This window comes from Phyllopteryx taeniolatus, chromosome 13 (assembly GCF_024500385.1).
Source record: "Phyllopteryx taeniolatus isolate TA_2022b chromosome 13, UOR_Ptae_1.2, whole genome shotgun sequence".
Lineage (NCBI taxonomy): Eukaryota > Metazoa > Chordata > Actinopteri > Syngnathiformes > Syngnathidae > Phyllopteryx > Phyllopteryx taeniolatus.
The window spans coordinates 7,471,928-7,487,100 of NC_084514.1; the positions used below are offsets into that span (position 1 = coordinate 7,471,928).

The following is a 15,173-nucleotide window of genomic DNA, read 5'->3' on the forward strand; positions in this document are numbered from 1 at the left end:
AGGGCTGTCATAACAGATTACCTAAATACAGTATTTACAGTTAAACACCAATTGTGTACCTTGCTTACACACCACAGATAATCTCTCAGGACAAATAGTAGACATCAGATAATCGGGCCTCTGCTGACTTTGACCAAGCAAAATTTGTTGGTATGAGAGTACCCCGCTTAAGATGTTAAATAAAAATCAGTATGGGTATCCGCCACTTTACAGGATAACAAAATGGAAGCGAACACCAACAAATCTGAGTACCAAACTATATTTATTGTATACAGTAGTAAAAGACAACAAATAATGTACAAATCAGTAGAGAAACAAATTAAATGACAAAAGACCTGCGCCCCTTATTGAGTTTTTTTTTATTATTATTTTTAGCAAATTTGTTATCGGGCTGGAAAAAGTGTGCTCTCATTTTAATAAGGGGGGGGGGAAAAAAGTTGATGACCGAGTAGGAGCGATATAGTTTCTATTTTAGATGCACACAAAAAAATATATACTCAGGGGGGTCTAGGCAATCTATTTCTAATAATAAAGGGGTACATTTACATTAAAAGGGAGTGACATCTTAAAAATGATCTACATCTGCACTCTTTACAGCCGCTTGTAATTCTATTCCCACTTTACAGCAAGCATAACTGAACCTGAAGCTTCGGATTTGAAGACCTGGTGAGACCCCCCCCCCCCCCCCCCCACTACACCTATTGTCACATTTGCACTTTATTTTCTTCATTGTCAGCCATTTTACATACACGGGGGAAAAAAAAAGACATTCACAATAATATTCTGACTATTCATCCATATCCTCCTCTTAATGTGCGAATAAATACTTGGCGGTATGGCAGCAGCCCCCCCAGGACATGCTGAAATTATGGAAGCACCGAGGAAGCAAAACAAACTACAGACTTCCTTTGAATGCCTCATTTGGTCATTTTAGAGTGGTGGCACTTACATCCATTCTAATACAGCTGTACAGATTCAGTTCTTAAAGACAACAAACCCCCCAAAAAGCAGCTAAAAAGCAAAACACGGTGATGGCGACAGGCTCATAAGTTCCACCCTAAAAACTAGCCGATTCCAAAAACGCTCACTGGCGACAACGTTGTTGCATCATTGGTCCAAATCCGACACCCAGAATGTGTCAGAGAACCCTAAATACCCCCACCCCCCCCCCCCAAAAAAAAACAAAAATAATAAAAAAATAATAATAAATATCACATCACGACGGACGTAGCTTAAGTCAATAATAATTAATAACAGCTGAGAGGAGCGAAGGGGTCGGGCGATGATGTAAGAGGGTTCAAGTTTTTTGTGTTGGGTCTGAGAGTGGCTGTCAAACAAACAGGGTGGGAGGGGGCTTAGCAGCGGCCGCCCGTCTGCTGCTGGAAAACGTCTATGGTGTCTTCGTCTTCCATCTCCAGCTAGAGGAAAACACACACGTGCTAGATTAGCTTTTATAGACACACTTTCTCAGGTACAGTGACCCCCCCCCCCCACCCCCCAACACATATTCGCAGTTTGGCAGTGGCATATTTACCTATTTGCAGATTTTTGGTGGGAACACATCTATTTGCTACCTTTGTGCTCAGGGGCACTCTCGTGCCATCTCGGTGCCAAGGAACTATGTTAAAGTTAGTCGAGGAGCTTAATTTAGAAAAAAGGAGTGCTTTGGTGCCATGGTGTTGCATCTCGGTGCCAAGGAAACGTAGAAGCGAGTTGAAAAGCTTAATTTAGAAAAAAAAAAATTAAGTACAGCTTTGCCGCCATCTTGTGGCAAAACTTCAAACACCAAAAGCAGGGTTTTTCCTTCATGCAAAATTTGGAGGCAGCCTCCTCTTCCTCTTCCTCCTCCTAATTTCAGGCCACCTCCGGCTGTAGAAATTCTGACATCATAAAAACTTATCTGACCAGCGTCACACAAGTAGGGGGTTATTTTTATGTTTTTGGCTTTTCAGAGATGTCTTGTAAAAGAAAGCAGTATTTTGGTCACAATATCCATGACTGTAAGGAGCCAATGCAACAGGTTGACGAGTGGCGACCGGAGCACCGCTGAATGATACGGCACTTATCGGTCCAGTTTTGTGGGGGTATCGGACCGATGAACCTGACGTCACCAACAATATCAGTCCAATAGTTATCGTGCATCCCTGCCAGTAAGCCGAAAAGTGAGAGGCTCGACTTACCTGCGAAGGCGTATCGGTCTCGTTGATGGGCTGCCCGTCAAACCTGAACCTGATCTGCCTTATTGAGAGTCCCTGCATGAACGAGACAACACCACCCAAGTACAATTGGACCGTAAGGACTTGGGGGACCAGAAAGTTGGAAGGTCCACATACACACACGTCACGCCACCTTTATGTTTGAACTATGGATGGATTTACATAGCATCGTTCAAGGGACTTTTTTTTTTGTTTGTTTTCCTCAAGTGACACGATTTGCATCTTGGTTATGGCAGCAAAAAGAGGGGGAAAAAAACATTGAATCATTTCCTTTTATAGTATACCTCCTTCCTTCATTCCATGTTTTTTTTCATCCCAATCTTGCCTCCTTCCTACCATACATCTTTCCTTCCTTTCTTGCATACCGGCCTTCCTCCCTTCAAGCCTTGTCCTTCCTTTCATACATCCTTGCTTCATACCATACCAGCCTTCCATACTATCCTTGCTTTCTTTCTTTCAAAGCACTCTTTCTTCCATCTTTTTCCTTCCTTTTACAATCCACCCTTGCTTCCTAAATTCCACCCAGTTCCTTTCATAGCACTTTTGCTTCATTATTCCTTCCCTGTCTCATTCCTGCCATGATTCCTTCTTTCCAGCATACCTTCTTTGCCTCCTCCCTCTTTCCATGTCTTGCTTCCTTCCCTCCCTTTCCTTCCTATATACAGAATTCCTACTTGCATCCTTATTTCCCTTTCATACAATCATTGCCTCCTTCCTCCATCCTTTCCTACCGCTGTTGCTTTCATCCATCCTTAATTTTGCTTTCGTACATCATTGCTTCCTTCCCATCTTCTTCCTTTCCATCCATCCTTTCACACCACCCTCGCTGCCCTCATTCCTCCTTCCATCTTTCCTTTCCTACATCCTTCATGGCATCATTTATTTCATCCTGCCTTCCTTGAATAGCAACCCTTGCTTCCTTCATTCATTCATCATATCTTGGCATCCTTCGTTTTCATACCACCCTCGCTTCCTTATTTCCTCCCGTACTCCCTTTAGTCCGTCATTCCTTCCTTTCATACCACCCTGGCTTCCTTCCATCCAACCTTCCTTTCATGCCATCCTTGCCTCCTTTCTTCCTTAAATAAGTCAACTTATTTAGTCCTGTACTTATTTTTGGGCCAGCCTGTATCCTGACCATTTGTTTGTTTTAAAGCCCACCATAAATAGTTGAATCTCACCTGTCGTTCGCAGTACGCCTTCATGAGTTTATTGAGGGGTGTGTGCCGTTTAATTTTGAACTGGACCACCGAGCCATCCTGCCCCGCGACCTTGAGGTTGATGTGGTCGTTCTCGGTCTTGACGCCCTCCTGCGCACGTCCAGACGTGAGGTGGACATTTTGTAAAAATCAAAAACATTATCAATCTTGCTGATATGACGACAGTAAAAAGATGCAGCAGAGGAGAGCGAGAGCAATAGAGACGGCGAATAAATTCACCATTGTCATTTAATTTCCATTTAACCCTTACATACTGTTTGAGTCAAATTTGACCTTTTTTTTACCTCTTTCTTTCACCCTTCAATTTGATGTATTTCCCTAAAGTGACACAAAATACAAACATTGGTAAAAGTGTTTAAGAGGGAGCGTTAAACAGTCCCGAGAACTGTCTGTGTTTCCGTCACATTTGAGCCGGTTCCAGCAGAAACATGCATCTATCGGTCTATGAAAGGTCACGGAGGAATCTAGAAACATTAAAAGAATCCAGGTCATGTAAGTATATTGTTATGGGACAGTATTTACAAGCGGGTTGAAATAGGCCTGAGAACTGTCCGTGTTCTCACCACATTCGCACAAATTCCCTCAGAAACATGCACGTTCGTCTTTGAAGGGTCATGGGGGAATCTCAAAACAGTGAAAGAATAAATAAAATAAAAAAATAAAATAAAAACAGCATAAGAATGATCATACATGCTAAACATAAGGAACAGAAGTCATACAGAGGTCAGGGGCTGCCTTGACAGAGGCACGATATCTGCACCAGCAAAAACAATCAAAAACTGCAATGAAGCAAATAAAAATACACTTTCCCTCTTCTCTAAAATATTGTTTAAGGATTAGCTAGCATTTATTTATGTTAAACAGTCGATAGACAGTTCTAAAACAAAGTTATCGATTTTCAGGGACAATTATTATGAGGATATTCTTGGCTACGTGTGCATGGAAAATGAACAGTATGTAAGGGTTGAGCAGAAAAACGTCATTCGCGGCCTATCAAACACAATAGCTAAGGCCTCAATAATACTAACGTTAGCATGTTAGGTTCGAGGCTAGCAGATGGAGACGTAAGCCGTTCACAAACGATGCAATTAGGCCACCGGCTCACTTCGCCGGTAGGCTCATTTCGCCGTAATGTGCCACAAAAATTGCCGGGGCGAATAAAAAGGTGAAAGTTGCGGCTCGGTAGCGAGAAACATTGAGTTAATTTGGTAGCAAACCCATTGTGACCGCTACGGTTTGCGGCTTTTGCGCATATCGCGTGCGTGGTGCATTTTCGACAAAGAGGGGTGGGGGGTTGGGGTTGGGGGTGGGCGGGGGGGGTGGGGTGGGGGGGGGAGAAAAAAAAAAACCATCCGAAAACGAATCATTTTGTGATTTAAAAGTCACAGTTGTGGAGAATAGAACCCTAACGAACATTGAAGGCTTTAAAAATATCTATGTATACGGACAAGTGCGAAGTCTCATTCATTTTGCGAAACAAACACTGCGCCAATTGAAAGAAACGTGCAAAAGCCAAGGCCATTTTCCCATGGCACGCTTCGACAAGCCATCCCCCTTTTTTTTTTAATTTATTTTTTAAAATTTAAATATGTTTATTTATTTTTAAATCTCACCTTTGGCTTTTCCTCTGACATGGTTGCCGGATTTCGTGATGCGATTTTACAGGCAGAGTGGATTTAAAAAATAAATAAATAAAATAAAATAAAATAAAATTTAAAAAACGGCGGTTAAACGGTATTTTTGTAATTTATTTGATTTCGTCTCCTGCCGCCGACTGTCCTCGCTTCTCCTCCTCCGGTGACGGGAGCGCGCGTCGAACCGCTCTCGCCAGGAGGTGATTGGATGCCGGGCGACACATGACCGTTAAGTCGCGGGACCGCGCTGCTCCCCTCAAATCCTCGGACACCCGCACAGTGAAGTCTTGGGGAGATGAAGGCCTCCTCTTCACCGTCATGTTAGTCAGGTTGCAAAATTCCCGGAATTTGCAAAGATGGAAAATTTCCATTGGGAATAACAGGAACAAACCAACAATTTAAAAACTGAAGGTTGTGGCCGGAGTGCTGTAGCCTATCCCAGCTATCTTCGGGCGAGAGGAGGATTACACCCGGAACTGGTCACCAGACAATCGTAGGGTACATACAAACAAACATTCGCACTCACGTTCACACTTCCGGCCAATTTAGAGTCTTCATTTAACATACCCTGCATGTTTTTGGGATGTGGGAGGAAACCGGAGTGCCCGGAGAAAACCCACGCAGGCACGGGGAGAACATGCAAACTCCACACAGGAGAGGCGTGATTGGAACCCGGGTCCGCAGATGTGAGGCAGATGTGCTAACCAGTCGTCCACCGTGCAACTTTATGACCAAATTATGTCGAAAATTAATCATTTCCAAAGGGTTCACATACTTCTTCCTCCCACTATTTTTGCATGGATGTCTGCTTATGACAAAATGTTTATATTTATGCTTGAGTATTATATTTCTAGTAAATTACCCTAAATTCCAAGCTAATTCTCATTTATTCACATGATTCCCATGAAAATACCCAAAATTTTAATATTTCCAAAAGGCCCCATTTTTATTTCCAATGGATAATTACCAGAAACCTCCTGGAAATTCACCAGAATTGCCCACCCCCTTTGTAGCCATAATGGTTATATATTGAATCATGCTTAAAGTCCCTGTAAAGCAATCATAAAAATGTCTTGTAAATTTGACCCAACACACAGACGGCGAGCGTTGGTAACAACCATGCTAAATTTGAATGATTAAAAAAAAAAGGATGTGTCCTGTGATTGGCTGAATACCAGTCTAGGGTGTACGCAGCTTCTTGCCTTAAAAATCAGCTGGGATAAGCTCCAGCTCACCTGCAATCACTGTAGAAAATAGAAAGCGGGATTATAAAAAAATATAAAATTCATTTTGTGACATTATTAGAAATTGAAAAGACCATTTGCAACAATGATCCAGGGGTGTCACAACACCCACACATTTCCAGATGCAATGTTTCAACACCCATACTTTTCCCCTCCAAACAAAACACAAAGTGTGGGTGGTGTCAGTTTTAGTCTTTTAATACCAACAGTGTCTAATAATGCATCGGTGACTGAAAGGCACACATTCACCTTAAATTAAGAAACATTTTTAAAATCAGCTGTGAAACTAGCATTTCCCGGCATTGTTTTACTACAAAAGCAAATTGAGTTCTAGGAAATCACTGCTGCTATACAGATGATTTTTTTCCACTGCACATACCCTCTCAGCTCAGTTTCCTCGTGAAAGTAGTACCACGGGGGAACTGCGAATACCACCCTGCATTGAACGCGTCGCTCGGCGCTCTAACAAACCATAGTCCGAACAACGGACTACTGGAGACAAATTTGATCATTTAAGACTGAGGGCAGCACGAAAACGGGCCGCTGCAGCCGAGTGGAGACTGTGGAGTGTAATACTGCAACAACAGGGTGAGATAAAGTTTGTATGCGTTCATTTTGTGGTCATTTCTAGCATGTATTCGCTAATGTTTCAATGTTGAAATCTGTACCAGCAGTGGTTTACGTCAAGCTCTAGAAATGGTACCTCGTAGTACCTGCTTTTGACGACGACAATGCACTGATTAGGTACCGTGCAGTGGAAAAAGGGGTATTAGCGTTTGTTTACAGCCTCTGGGCTCATTACACAAAATTGCTCATCATTGGCTGAATGATAACAGAGGCATCTAATGTATAATCATTAAATGAAAGTTTACATGAATTCATTGCTTCATAAATTAACAGCCGTTTCGTTAAATAAAGTCCCGGTGTAATGAATCCTCTCATCCAAATCGGGAGTAAGGATTTGGTCCGCTTAGGCCTGGTGGGAAATTCACAAAGTTAGGATGTTCAAGGGAATTCCAAATAAACCTGTTGACACGATGCAATACTATTGTGGGTAAAAAAATAAGAATAATAATAATCAACTACGCGAGAGGCCTCACCATATTTCCTCCTGATATCGTCATGTCTCTGTTTCATCTCAGCCCGCCTGTGAAGACGATTATTATTATATATATATTTTTTCTTACAAGCCAAGCAATGACAAACCACAAAGTAGTTGCGGCTGCCAATAAGTGTGGCGTGCACACACTAGATGATGTCAAGCAAAACTAACGATGCCCGTTTCTATCTTTGTCCTATTTCCTCTTCGCTCTCGAAATGTATGCGATGTAATTGTTAAGATTTTCCATTCATGATCGTTCAATATTATCATATGTATATTACAAAATGTATCGCATGTGTTCATACTGTTTTCTTATTTGAACTTTGTAAATGTCACGAATATGTACAACTGTAAACCAAAGATGTTATGTTACTGTTCAGAATTTTTTTTTTTTATAAAAAATGTGTTTCAAAGTAAAATGGTGATGGGGATTTTTACAAAATTAGTTGGCATTACCTTTCCTCCTGTTTTGTTCTCGACTTGTTTGCCTGCCTCTCCATCTTGGCCACGAACCGTGACGATCTGGCACAGAAAAAGACAAAATTAGCTTGCGATTGCATCGTCAAATACTTTACAAAGGTTTCCAAAGTAAATATGGCAATGTTGGTCAATGCTTTTTTTGAACAGTGGATTTAAATATTACATGTCATTTTTAAAGCTAATTAACACCTCCATTGTGGAAAAGCCAAAGTACGTCCTTTGCAGCATGCGCAGACACCCTGTATAGATGTGAAACAAAAGCCCTAACTAAGGCTGCAATCATTTGGTCAACATAAAGTACAGAATGTGCTTTTAATCTCGTTACGTAACAGGAATGCTGATCTGCAACAAGATCACAACATAATGAATGTGATGCAAGTCACATGACCAACTCAAGTGGATGTTGTTTTCTTGACGCTGGTAACTGTGCCCGAAATGACTGCATGCTCATAATGCAGGGCAGGGTGCGCAGCTTTGTTCTCTGAGGTCGCAATGGGCGTCGAGTCTGTTCAGGCTGTTGTTGTGCCCATTGTTCGCTCGTCCCACCCCAGGTCACTCAATCCCTCAACTCTGTTTTCTTTCTACTCTCTGTCCCTCGACTCTCTCCATCTCCATCTCAACCCGAGCGGCCGAGACAGAGACTGGGTTCTGTTTGAGGTTTCTACCTTAGACTTGGGTCTTAGTCTTTGCTCACATTGGGGTATAGTTGCTTTTCTTGTATACATACAATGGTGCCTTGAGTTACGAGTTTAATTTGTTCCGTGACCACGCTCGAAACGCAAAACACTCGTATCTCAAATCTTTTCCCATTGAAATGAATGGAAATGCCGTTAATACGTTCCACCGCCCCCAACAATTCGTAATGTGTTTTTTAATGAGGAAAAAAAGCACTCTATAGTATGCTTCATAAAAAAACATACAGTAGCCTAATGGCATAACTAAATAGAATTAAAAAGAATTAAACAGTTTTTGTATCACTTGTTCAATGCACTTTGTGCTGCTCATTCTGGTGTATGTGCCGTCGCCACCTGGTGGCAGTATAAGACATATGGAGACTCAACGCCTCTCTCAGCGCAACAGTAATATCAGCCATTTTTCGCAGAGGATAAAGGATATATGCCTGTGAGTAGTGTTATATAGTCTGTCTACGTGTGTTGCTGCACCGTTTGTGTTCAGATAGCTTAAAAGCTAACACCACCTCCACATAGATGCTGATTGATAGTCCATGTGCCTATGGGGTGTCTCATTGTATGCATGTAGCTGTTTTAAATACACAGCGTGTAATTCTCTTTGTTTTGACAGTAACCTTTAGCTGAGAGTGGCAATAAACAGCTTGAAGCCTTTTTTTTTTTTTGGAAGGCTATTTACTCATCATATCAAAATAAATGAAACTGACTTGACTTGGCGGACAAATGGCAGTCACGAGCCAAGTGTCAGTTACCAGACTTACCCAATGTTTTCACACTTGCAGCAGCAGAACAGACAGACCAGCAGGGCTATGATGATAATGCCACCCAGCACCGCAAGAGTGATGATCAAGTTCTGGAAGTTTACTGTGCGGCAGAGAAAGAATAACACACGTGAGTCAGATTTTTAACAGTAATAAAAGGACATGCAAAACATTGGTGTTGTTGTTGTTTTTTTTTTTTTTTTTTTTTATAAATCAACTCATTCCTTTCAGGGAGTTTTCACACTTGATCCAAAGCAAATTTTATTTATTTTTTCTCTAGCAAGAAAAGCGAACTGAAAGGTGACCACATCTGGAGGAAGTGGTTTGCTCGGCTGCTGCAATGTGAACCAAAAAGCAGTAGTTTAGCTCAAGAAGTGGAGCACAGAACTGTTGGGAGGGAGGGTAAAGATTTCTTTGTTCGGCCAAGAGCGTTGCCTGCAATCGGCAGTGCACGTTCTGACAAGAATGAGGCAGCGGATGGCAATGAAGAGCCTTTATTGTGACACCAAATAAACAAACAAAAGACAGCTAACTCCATGAGACTGACAAGACATTAGGAATACTGTAGATGGACGGTACTACCATTCACAAATCGTGAAGCGTTACGTGCTCGTTCATGGAGAATAAAATAGGACGGTAAGAATAGATGGACAGGAGCTACCATTCTTATTCGGTGGGGACAATGATTGGTTCCATTGTGACTCAAGTAGCTAATAGAGAAAATAAATTGCTCTATCTGAATTTTTAATCAAAGGTTGCACTAAATCCATTGGTGGGTAGTAATGCGTTACATTTCCTCCTTTACATTTACTTATAGTAACATTCTGGATAAATTGCACTTGTCACGAGTAGTTTTAATGTAACATTTTACTTCAGTATTTTTGTCAAGAAGAAACGCTACTTTTCTCAGTTACGTTGAGCTACATTGCGCTTAGTACTTTATTTTCCTCTATTACTGCCTGCTCGACTTCAGCCTCGGGCGCTGTCAGATGACTATTTCACCAATCCAACGTAACCACGACAGCCAACCACTTCAGCCCCAAGCAGATGCGACATACTCAAAATGAAACAAGAGCGTGCGAGTCGCAGTAAGAAGTGGCAGAACACCTCTGGCCTCACGTTCAAACTACGTTTACCTTACAGACAATGACGAAGAAAAGCAATGTCACGTGCTGTCATTTGTGTCTGCCTAAAAATGTCAACATTTCAGCTCTTCGACCTTGAGGAAACACAATGTGCTTTGCTGTGTAATCTCTGCCTGGTGAGCCCAGTGTGCTATTTCACTTTGTAAATATAGAAAATGTTTTTCTTGTGGCTGAATTTGCCTTAACTTGAGTAATTATATCACGTTTGAATTGATTATTGTTTGAGGTAAAGTGATATTGTTGGGCAATACCTGAATTTGCAAGGTCCTAGTTTACATTTTTGTCTATTTGGCCTTCAAGTTACTCACCAGTTACTCAGTACCGGAGTATCGCCAATCAGCGAGTTTAAAAAAACGATAACAAGTTGGAGGAATGTGTCTATTTAAATGACCTGTTCATTTACTGTATATACGTGTGTACTTAATTGCTCCAAAAAATATACTTACAATAAATAATGTATCTTTGTTCCTCTATTTATGCCAGTGAGGCATAGTCACAGACAGAACAAATGAATGGTCTTCTATTAGATGGCAGGAAGTCAATACAGTAATTAATGTATCCACTTTTTGTGACATTTTTGTTTGTTGGTGTGCACCGTGAGATTTTTCAATTGTAAAATATGTTCCTTGGCTCCATGAAGGTTGGAAATCACTGCTCTAGTCAGCTCGTGTATCCTCATCAGTCTGGTCAAACCAACATTACAACATGACAAGAAATAATTGGTGCTAACTTACTGTAATTAAATTACTTTATTTTTAATTAAATGACTTCACCCACACCGAAACTTTAGAGCACGATTCGACAGAACGGCGGCATGTTTACGTCCAACCGTTCGTGCTACCGCTAGCTTGCTAGGCTACATAACATTTTATTGCCTGCTTGTGAGCCGTATCGTATTAAAAGTACGGGAACATGCCTCAAGCAGACCTTAAACGAACGTCCTCTCCTGTCCTGAGCACCGGTGACCACCAACACACGTTTTTCCCCACATTGTCCTTACAATACAGTCGGCTCGCTCCACTCTTGTTGTCGTCGCCACGGTAACGAGTGTATCCGGTCGCACTTGAGTTGACAAGATAAAGCCCAATGATCGTAAAAAACGGGATGCGGTGGTATCGGAATACAAGATTTTATTGCAGTCTGACATAGTGCAATCGTGAAAGAGCAAATTTGTCTTGTAGTCTGATCTGCCGGGCATTACGTGTTGTCCGTCCCACACCGCCGACAAGAACAGTTTTTTTTGTTTGTTTTTTTTTTTTAAATAACTTTTTGGGCCATCAGATATTTACAGGACTACGTCAAAAGACCCGCGACAAGGCTAAAAATTAACTAGCTTTTGGATTCAAATATACTGCGCACGCGGCGACGTGGAGTTAATGTCTTTTGCGGAGCCGATCAATGACGTTATTGATCGGATCGGCGAATTATGACATTAAAGCTGATCAGCCGATCATAAAATGCTAAATATCGGCCGATACCGATCAGCCCGATAAAATCGGCGTAAAGTCTACTGAGTAAAGCAAATCAATATCTCAAGCTTTTGCGCTTGGTGGCCAGGAAACTAATACTTACTGGATCGCATTAGATTGCGTAGATGTACGTAATGTCGTGTGTATATTGTTGCGAGTGTATCGTCTTACTCCAACACAGGCCCCAGCGTGCGTCGTAGAGCGGACAAAGTGAATGCGGTGGCAGGATGGTCCTCACTGGATACGTCACACACGACTTGGTTTTGATACACCACAAACACTGTGGGAAGGGGAGGGAAATGATTAATACAGAATAATTCATGACTGCTGAGGAATTTAAAAGACTGACGGTAAAGGAGGAGTGCGGGAAAGAACGAGATCAGTTAGTGCTCAAACCGGTCGGACAGGTGCGGAGCTGGTGGGGTTTTTCGTTGGCCTCTTTTGACTTCCATGACAGAACACAAACACACGAAATAAAACAAACGCTTCCTTCGGGCTTGCTTACCGTCACGTTGTTCAGACATTCCTCGCAGCTGGTGCCGTTCTTGGACTCGCAAACTGTGTCAGGAGAAGATTAAAAATAAACAAATGTAGTGTTGACATTTTTCACTTCACCGGACAAAGTAGTCGTGACGTGTAAATACGGTGAGGGGCAAAAGTACACACACACACGTACACAGACACTGTACTTTAGTACAAGTACAGATATGTTACAAAAAAAAAGTACTGACTCAACTCTTTTGCAACAGTAAAAGTACCATTTCTTTCCCCCCCCAGAAGGGTACCAGTACGAGTATTCACTCTCGATTACTCACAATACAGAGTACTGATTACCACTAGTACTTTTAATACATACAATTTCAATTAACACAATGATAGATCATTGTGAAAAAAGATCTCTTTCTTTCTGACACAGATGATGATTCGCCAATGTGTCAAACGGCAGCAGTGTAGCACCAACTACTGATGAGGAGGACTAAGTATCATTGGCTGGAATTGGCAGCAATGAGTACGCAATACATTGAAATAATAATAATTATTATTTTTATTTTATTTTTTTTTTAAACACCAAAAGCTCTCGGTTTTGACATTCGCCACGAATCATTCTTTCGGCTAACATCAAACAGTTCTCTTTAATAAAACCATGGATTGGGAATCTCTTGCTTCTCCAAATCTGTTGCCATCATGAAAAATGCTCCCTGGTTTACAAACCTCCAAACGTTTATGTTCCTTTTTTTCCCCCTTTTTACAAACCCCCCAAAATCTCCATTAATCAAGATCTGATCTGCGGTTGACTACTCTATATTTATCTCATCCCGTCACCCGGGGAGGTGGAAAGTGAGTAGCGAGCCTATTTTGACAAAGTAAGGAGTAAAACGTACAGATATCGGTTGTCAGAAATAGGGAGTAAAAGGAAAACGTCGTCAGAAGAATAAACACTCATTCACACAGTAATGTACAGGGAAAAAAACGACTTATGTACAGTAACAAAGTATTTGCACTTTGTTACTTCGCACCACTCCTGTGAGGACTAATGAGGCCCTTGGGGTGTTTGTTAAGTCCTGCTCATCCCATTGGGAACTTCTCCATGGAGACGAACTATTTTTGTTGTTTTAAAAAGGAGACCTACTAAGCCAACAGCTTTTCTTCAAGACACATTTTCTGACATGGACATTCTCACGGCATTGAATTGAACGGAACTGGGACTGCTGTGGTTGTCTTAGAAGACGTTTCGCCTCTCATCTGAGCAGGCTTCATCAGGTCACGTAACAAGGCTTAGGTTAGGACAGGCTAGTCCTAGAACAGTCCGGTTGCGGTCGATTCAATGGCCTGAGAGTGAATATTTACAAGCCTGACATGGACAAAATGACTTACGATGTGTAATTTCATACCGCAAGCCACTTTAGCGTATTATGTCCCCTTCAAGGAAAGCAACTTAAAAAAAAAATGACTCACAATGGCGCCACATACAAAGTAACAACTTTTATATTCTTTTTCGTTTAAAAAAAAAAATAAATTTTTTTTAAAAAAGGAATTGAAAAGGAGAAGTTAGTTATAACAGGCGAACAAAAACATACACTAATACTTTACGTTTTGGATTTCGACAAAAAAATAAATAAAATAAAATTTACAAAATCTATAAAAGTAACGCCACAACGAGCAAACCAATCAACGTGTGCTCAATTTCTTCTTACCTACGCCAGGTGCGGCAGTTTGGGCCAAAACTGTCGTCGAAGACAACGAAAGAAGGAGCACAATTGGCACCAAAGTGCTTAAAACCATCTCGGTTCGATGAACTAATTCCGATATAGTCCTTCGTTACTGAACTGACGTGAAAAGTTCCAGAGGGGAAGAAGGACCGAGAGGAAAAAGTCCGAATGCAAAATGTTGACACACACACACAGAGGAGGCGTGTGCCATTACTTTCCGGTGACGAAATACTTACGACATTTTGAAGGCATCATCCAATCAAAAATATGAAGAACTTTTTTTTTTTGTTTTGTTTGCTTTAATAGGTATTAATAATATATTTTGGATCAAATCAAATATATACATAACACTTTTCATACAGTAAAAATACAACAAATGTTTTTTGTTTTTTTTTTGGTTCTGATTTTTATCATTATTATACTGATTGTAATCAAAATTTTAAAAAGGCAACAAATTTACTTTTAAAACGTAGAATATTCGGGCTATAAAAGTGAATCATAAAATGCAATGTCTTTAATGTACAAGCTCGATGCAATTGATACACCTGGTTCCTTGATTTACGAGTTTAATTGAATCCGTGACCACACTCCTAAATACTGTATCTCAAATTATCTTTCCGCATTAAAATACATGGAAATGCCATTACTCCGTACTTGCCAACCCCCAACCCCAATAAAACACCCACAAAAATGTGTTTTTATAATCACAAAAACAACACTGTTTCGTTCTATAAAAACATACTGTGATAACATTTAAATAAAATGTGAAGAATTAAACTGTGTATCATGAGTTCATGCTTTAATGCTGCGCATATGTGCGCGTCTTGGCCACCAGGAGGCACTATTCTCTATGCTGGAGATTGTCCCAGTTGACTCGGGGCAAGAGGTGGGGTAATTTGAATCAAATTTGTGCCACAGCATCGGAATTGATCGCCAGCCAATCGCAGGGCACACGTAGACAAAGAACCATTCACACTCGGAATTCACACAGACGAATGGGAAT

The 15,173-nt window shown here is 41.1% G+C and overlaps 2 protein-coding genes across 3 annotated transcripts; both read right to left on the reverse strand.

The window, feature by feature from the left end:
* Positions 1-243: 243 nt before the first annotated feature.
* Positions 244-6,377, reverse strand: sumo3a (small ubiquitin like modifier 3a). Of its 2 annotated transcripts, none has more exons than XM_061795480.1 (4): positions 5,050-6,377; positions 3,398-3,526; positions 2,181-2,252; positions 244-1,418 (listed from the first exon to the last, which is right to left on the reverse strand). In XM_061795480.1, exons 1-4 carry the CDS (start codon positions 5,068-5,070, stop codon positions 1,356-1,358), a joined length of 285 nt encoding a protein of 94 aa, XP_061651464.1. In that variant the 5' UTR covers positions 5,071-6,377; the 3' UTR covers positions 244-1,355. The 2 variants fall into 2 exon arrangements, with proteins under 2 accessions (XP_061651464.1, XP_061651465.1); XM_061795481.1 differs by having other exon boundaries at positions 244-1,439.
* Positions 6,378-6,496: 119 nt separating this feature from the next.
* pttg1ipa (PTTG1 interacting protein a) lies at positions 6,497-14,383 on the reverse strand. Its single transcript, XM_061795479.1, has 7 exons — positions 14,156-14,383; positions 12,466-12,518; positions 12,132-12,240; positions 9,347-9,449; positions 7,873-7,938; positions 7,415-7,461; positions 6,497-7,290 (listed from the first exon to the last, which is right to left on the reverse strand). The coding sequence occupies exons 1-7, from the start codon at positions 14,241-14,243 to the stop codon at positions 7,253-7,255; spliced, it is 504 nt and encodes a 167-aa protein (XP_061651463.1). The 5' UTR covers positions 14,244-14,383; the 3' UTR covers positions 6,497-7,252.
* Between the last annotated feature and the right edge of the window lie 790 nt (positions 14,384-15,173).

Coding starts and splice junctions, on each gene's coding strand:
- sumo3a (XM_061795480.1), bottom strand. CDS start 5,070: ATGTCAGAGGAAAAGCCAAAG. Junction 3,527..5,049: donor TGTCAGAGGAAAAGCCAAAG/GTGAGATTTAAA, acceptor GGACGTGCGCAG/GAGGGCGTCAAGACCGAGAA. Junction 2,253..3,397: donor AGGCGTACTGCGAACGACAG/GTGAGATTCAAC, acceptor TCGTTCATGCAG/GGACTCTCAATAAGGCAGAT.
- pttg1ipa (XM_061795479.1), bottom strand. CDS start 14,243: ATGGTTTTAAGCACTTTGGTGCCAATTGTGCTCCTTCTTTCGTTGTCT. Junction 12,519..14,155: donor AACTGCCGCACCTGGCGTAG/GTAAGAAGAAAT, acceptor CTCCTGACACAG/TTTGCGAGTCCAAGAACGGC. Junction 7,291..7,414: donor CGATATCAGGAGGAAATATG/GTGAGGCCTCTC, acceptor ATTTCCCACCAG/GCCTAAGCGGACCAAATCCT.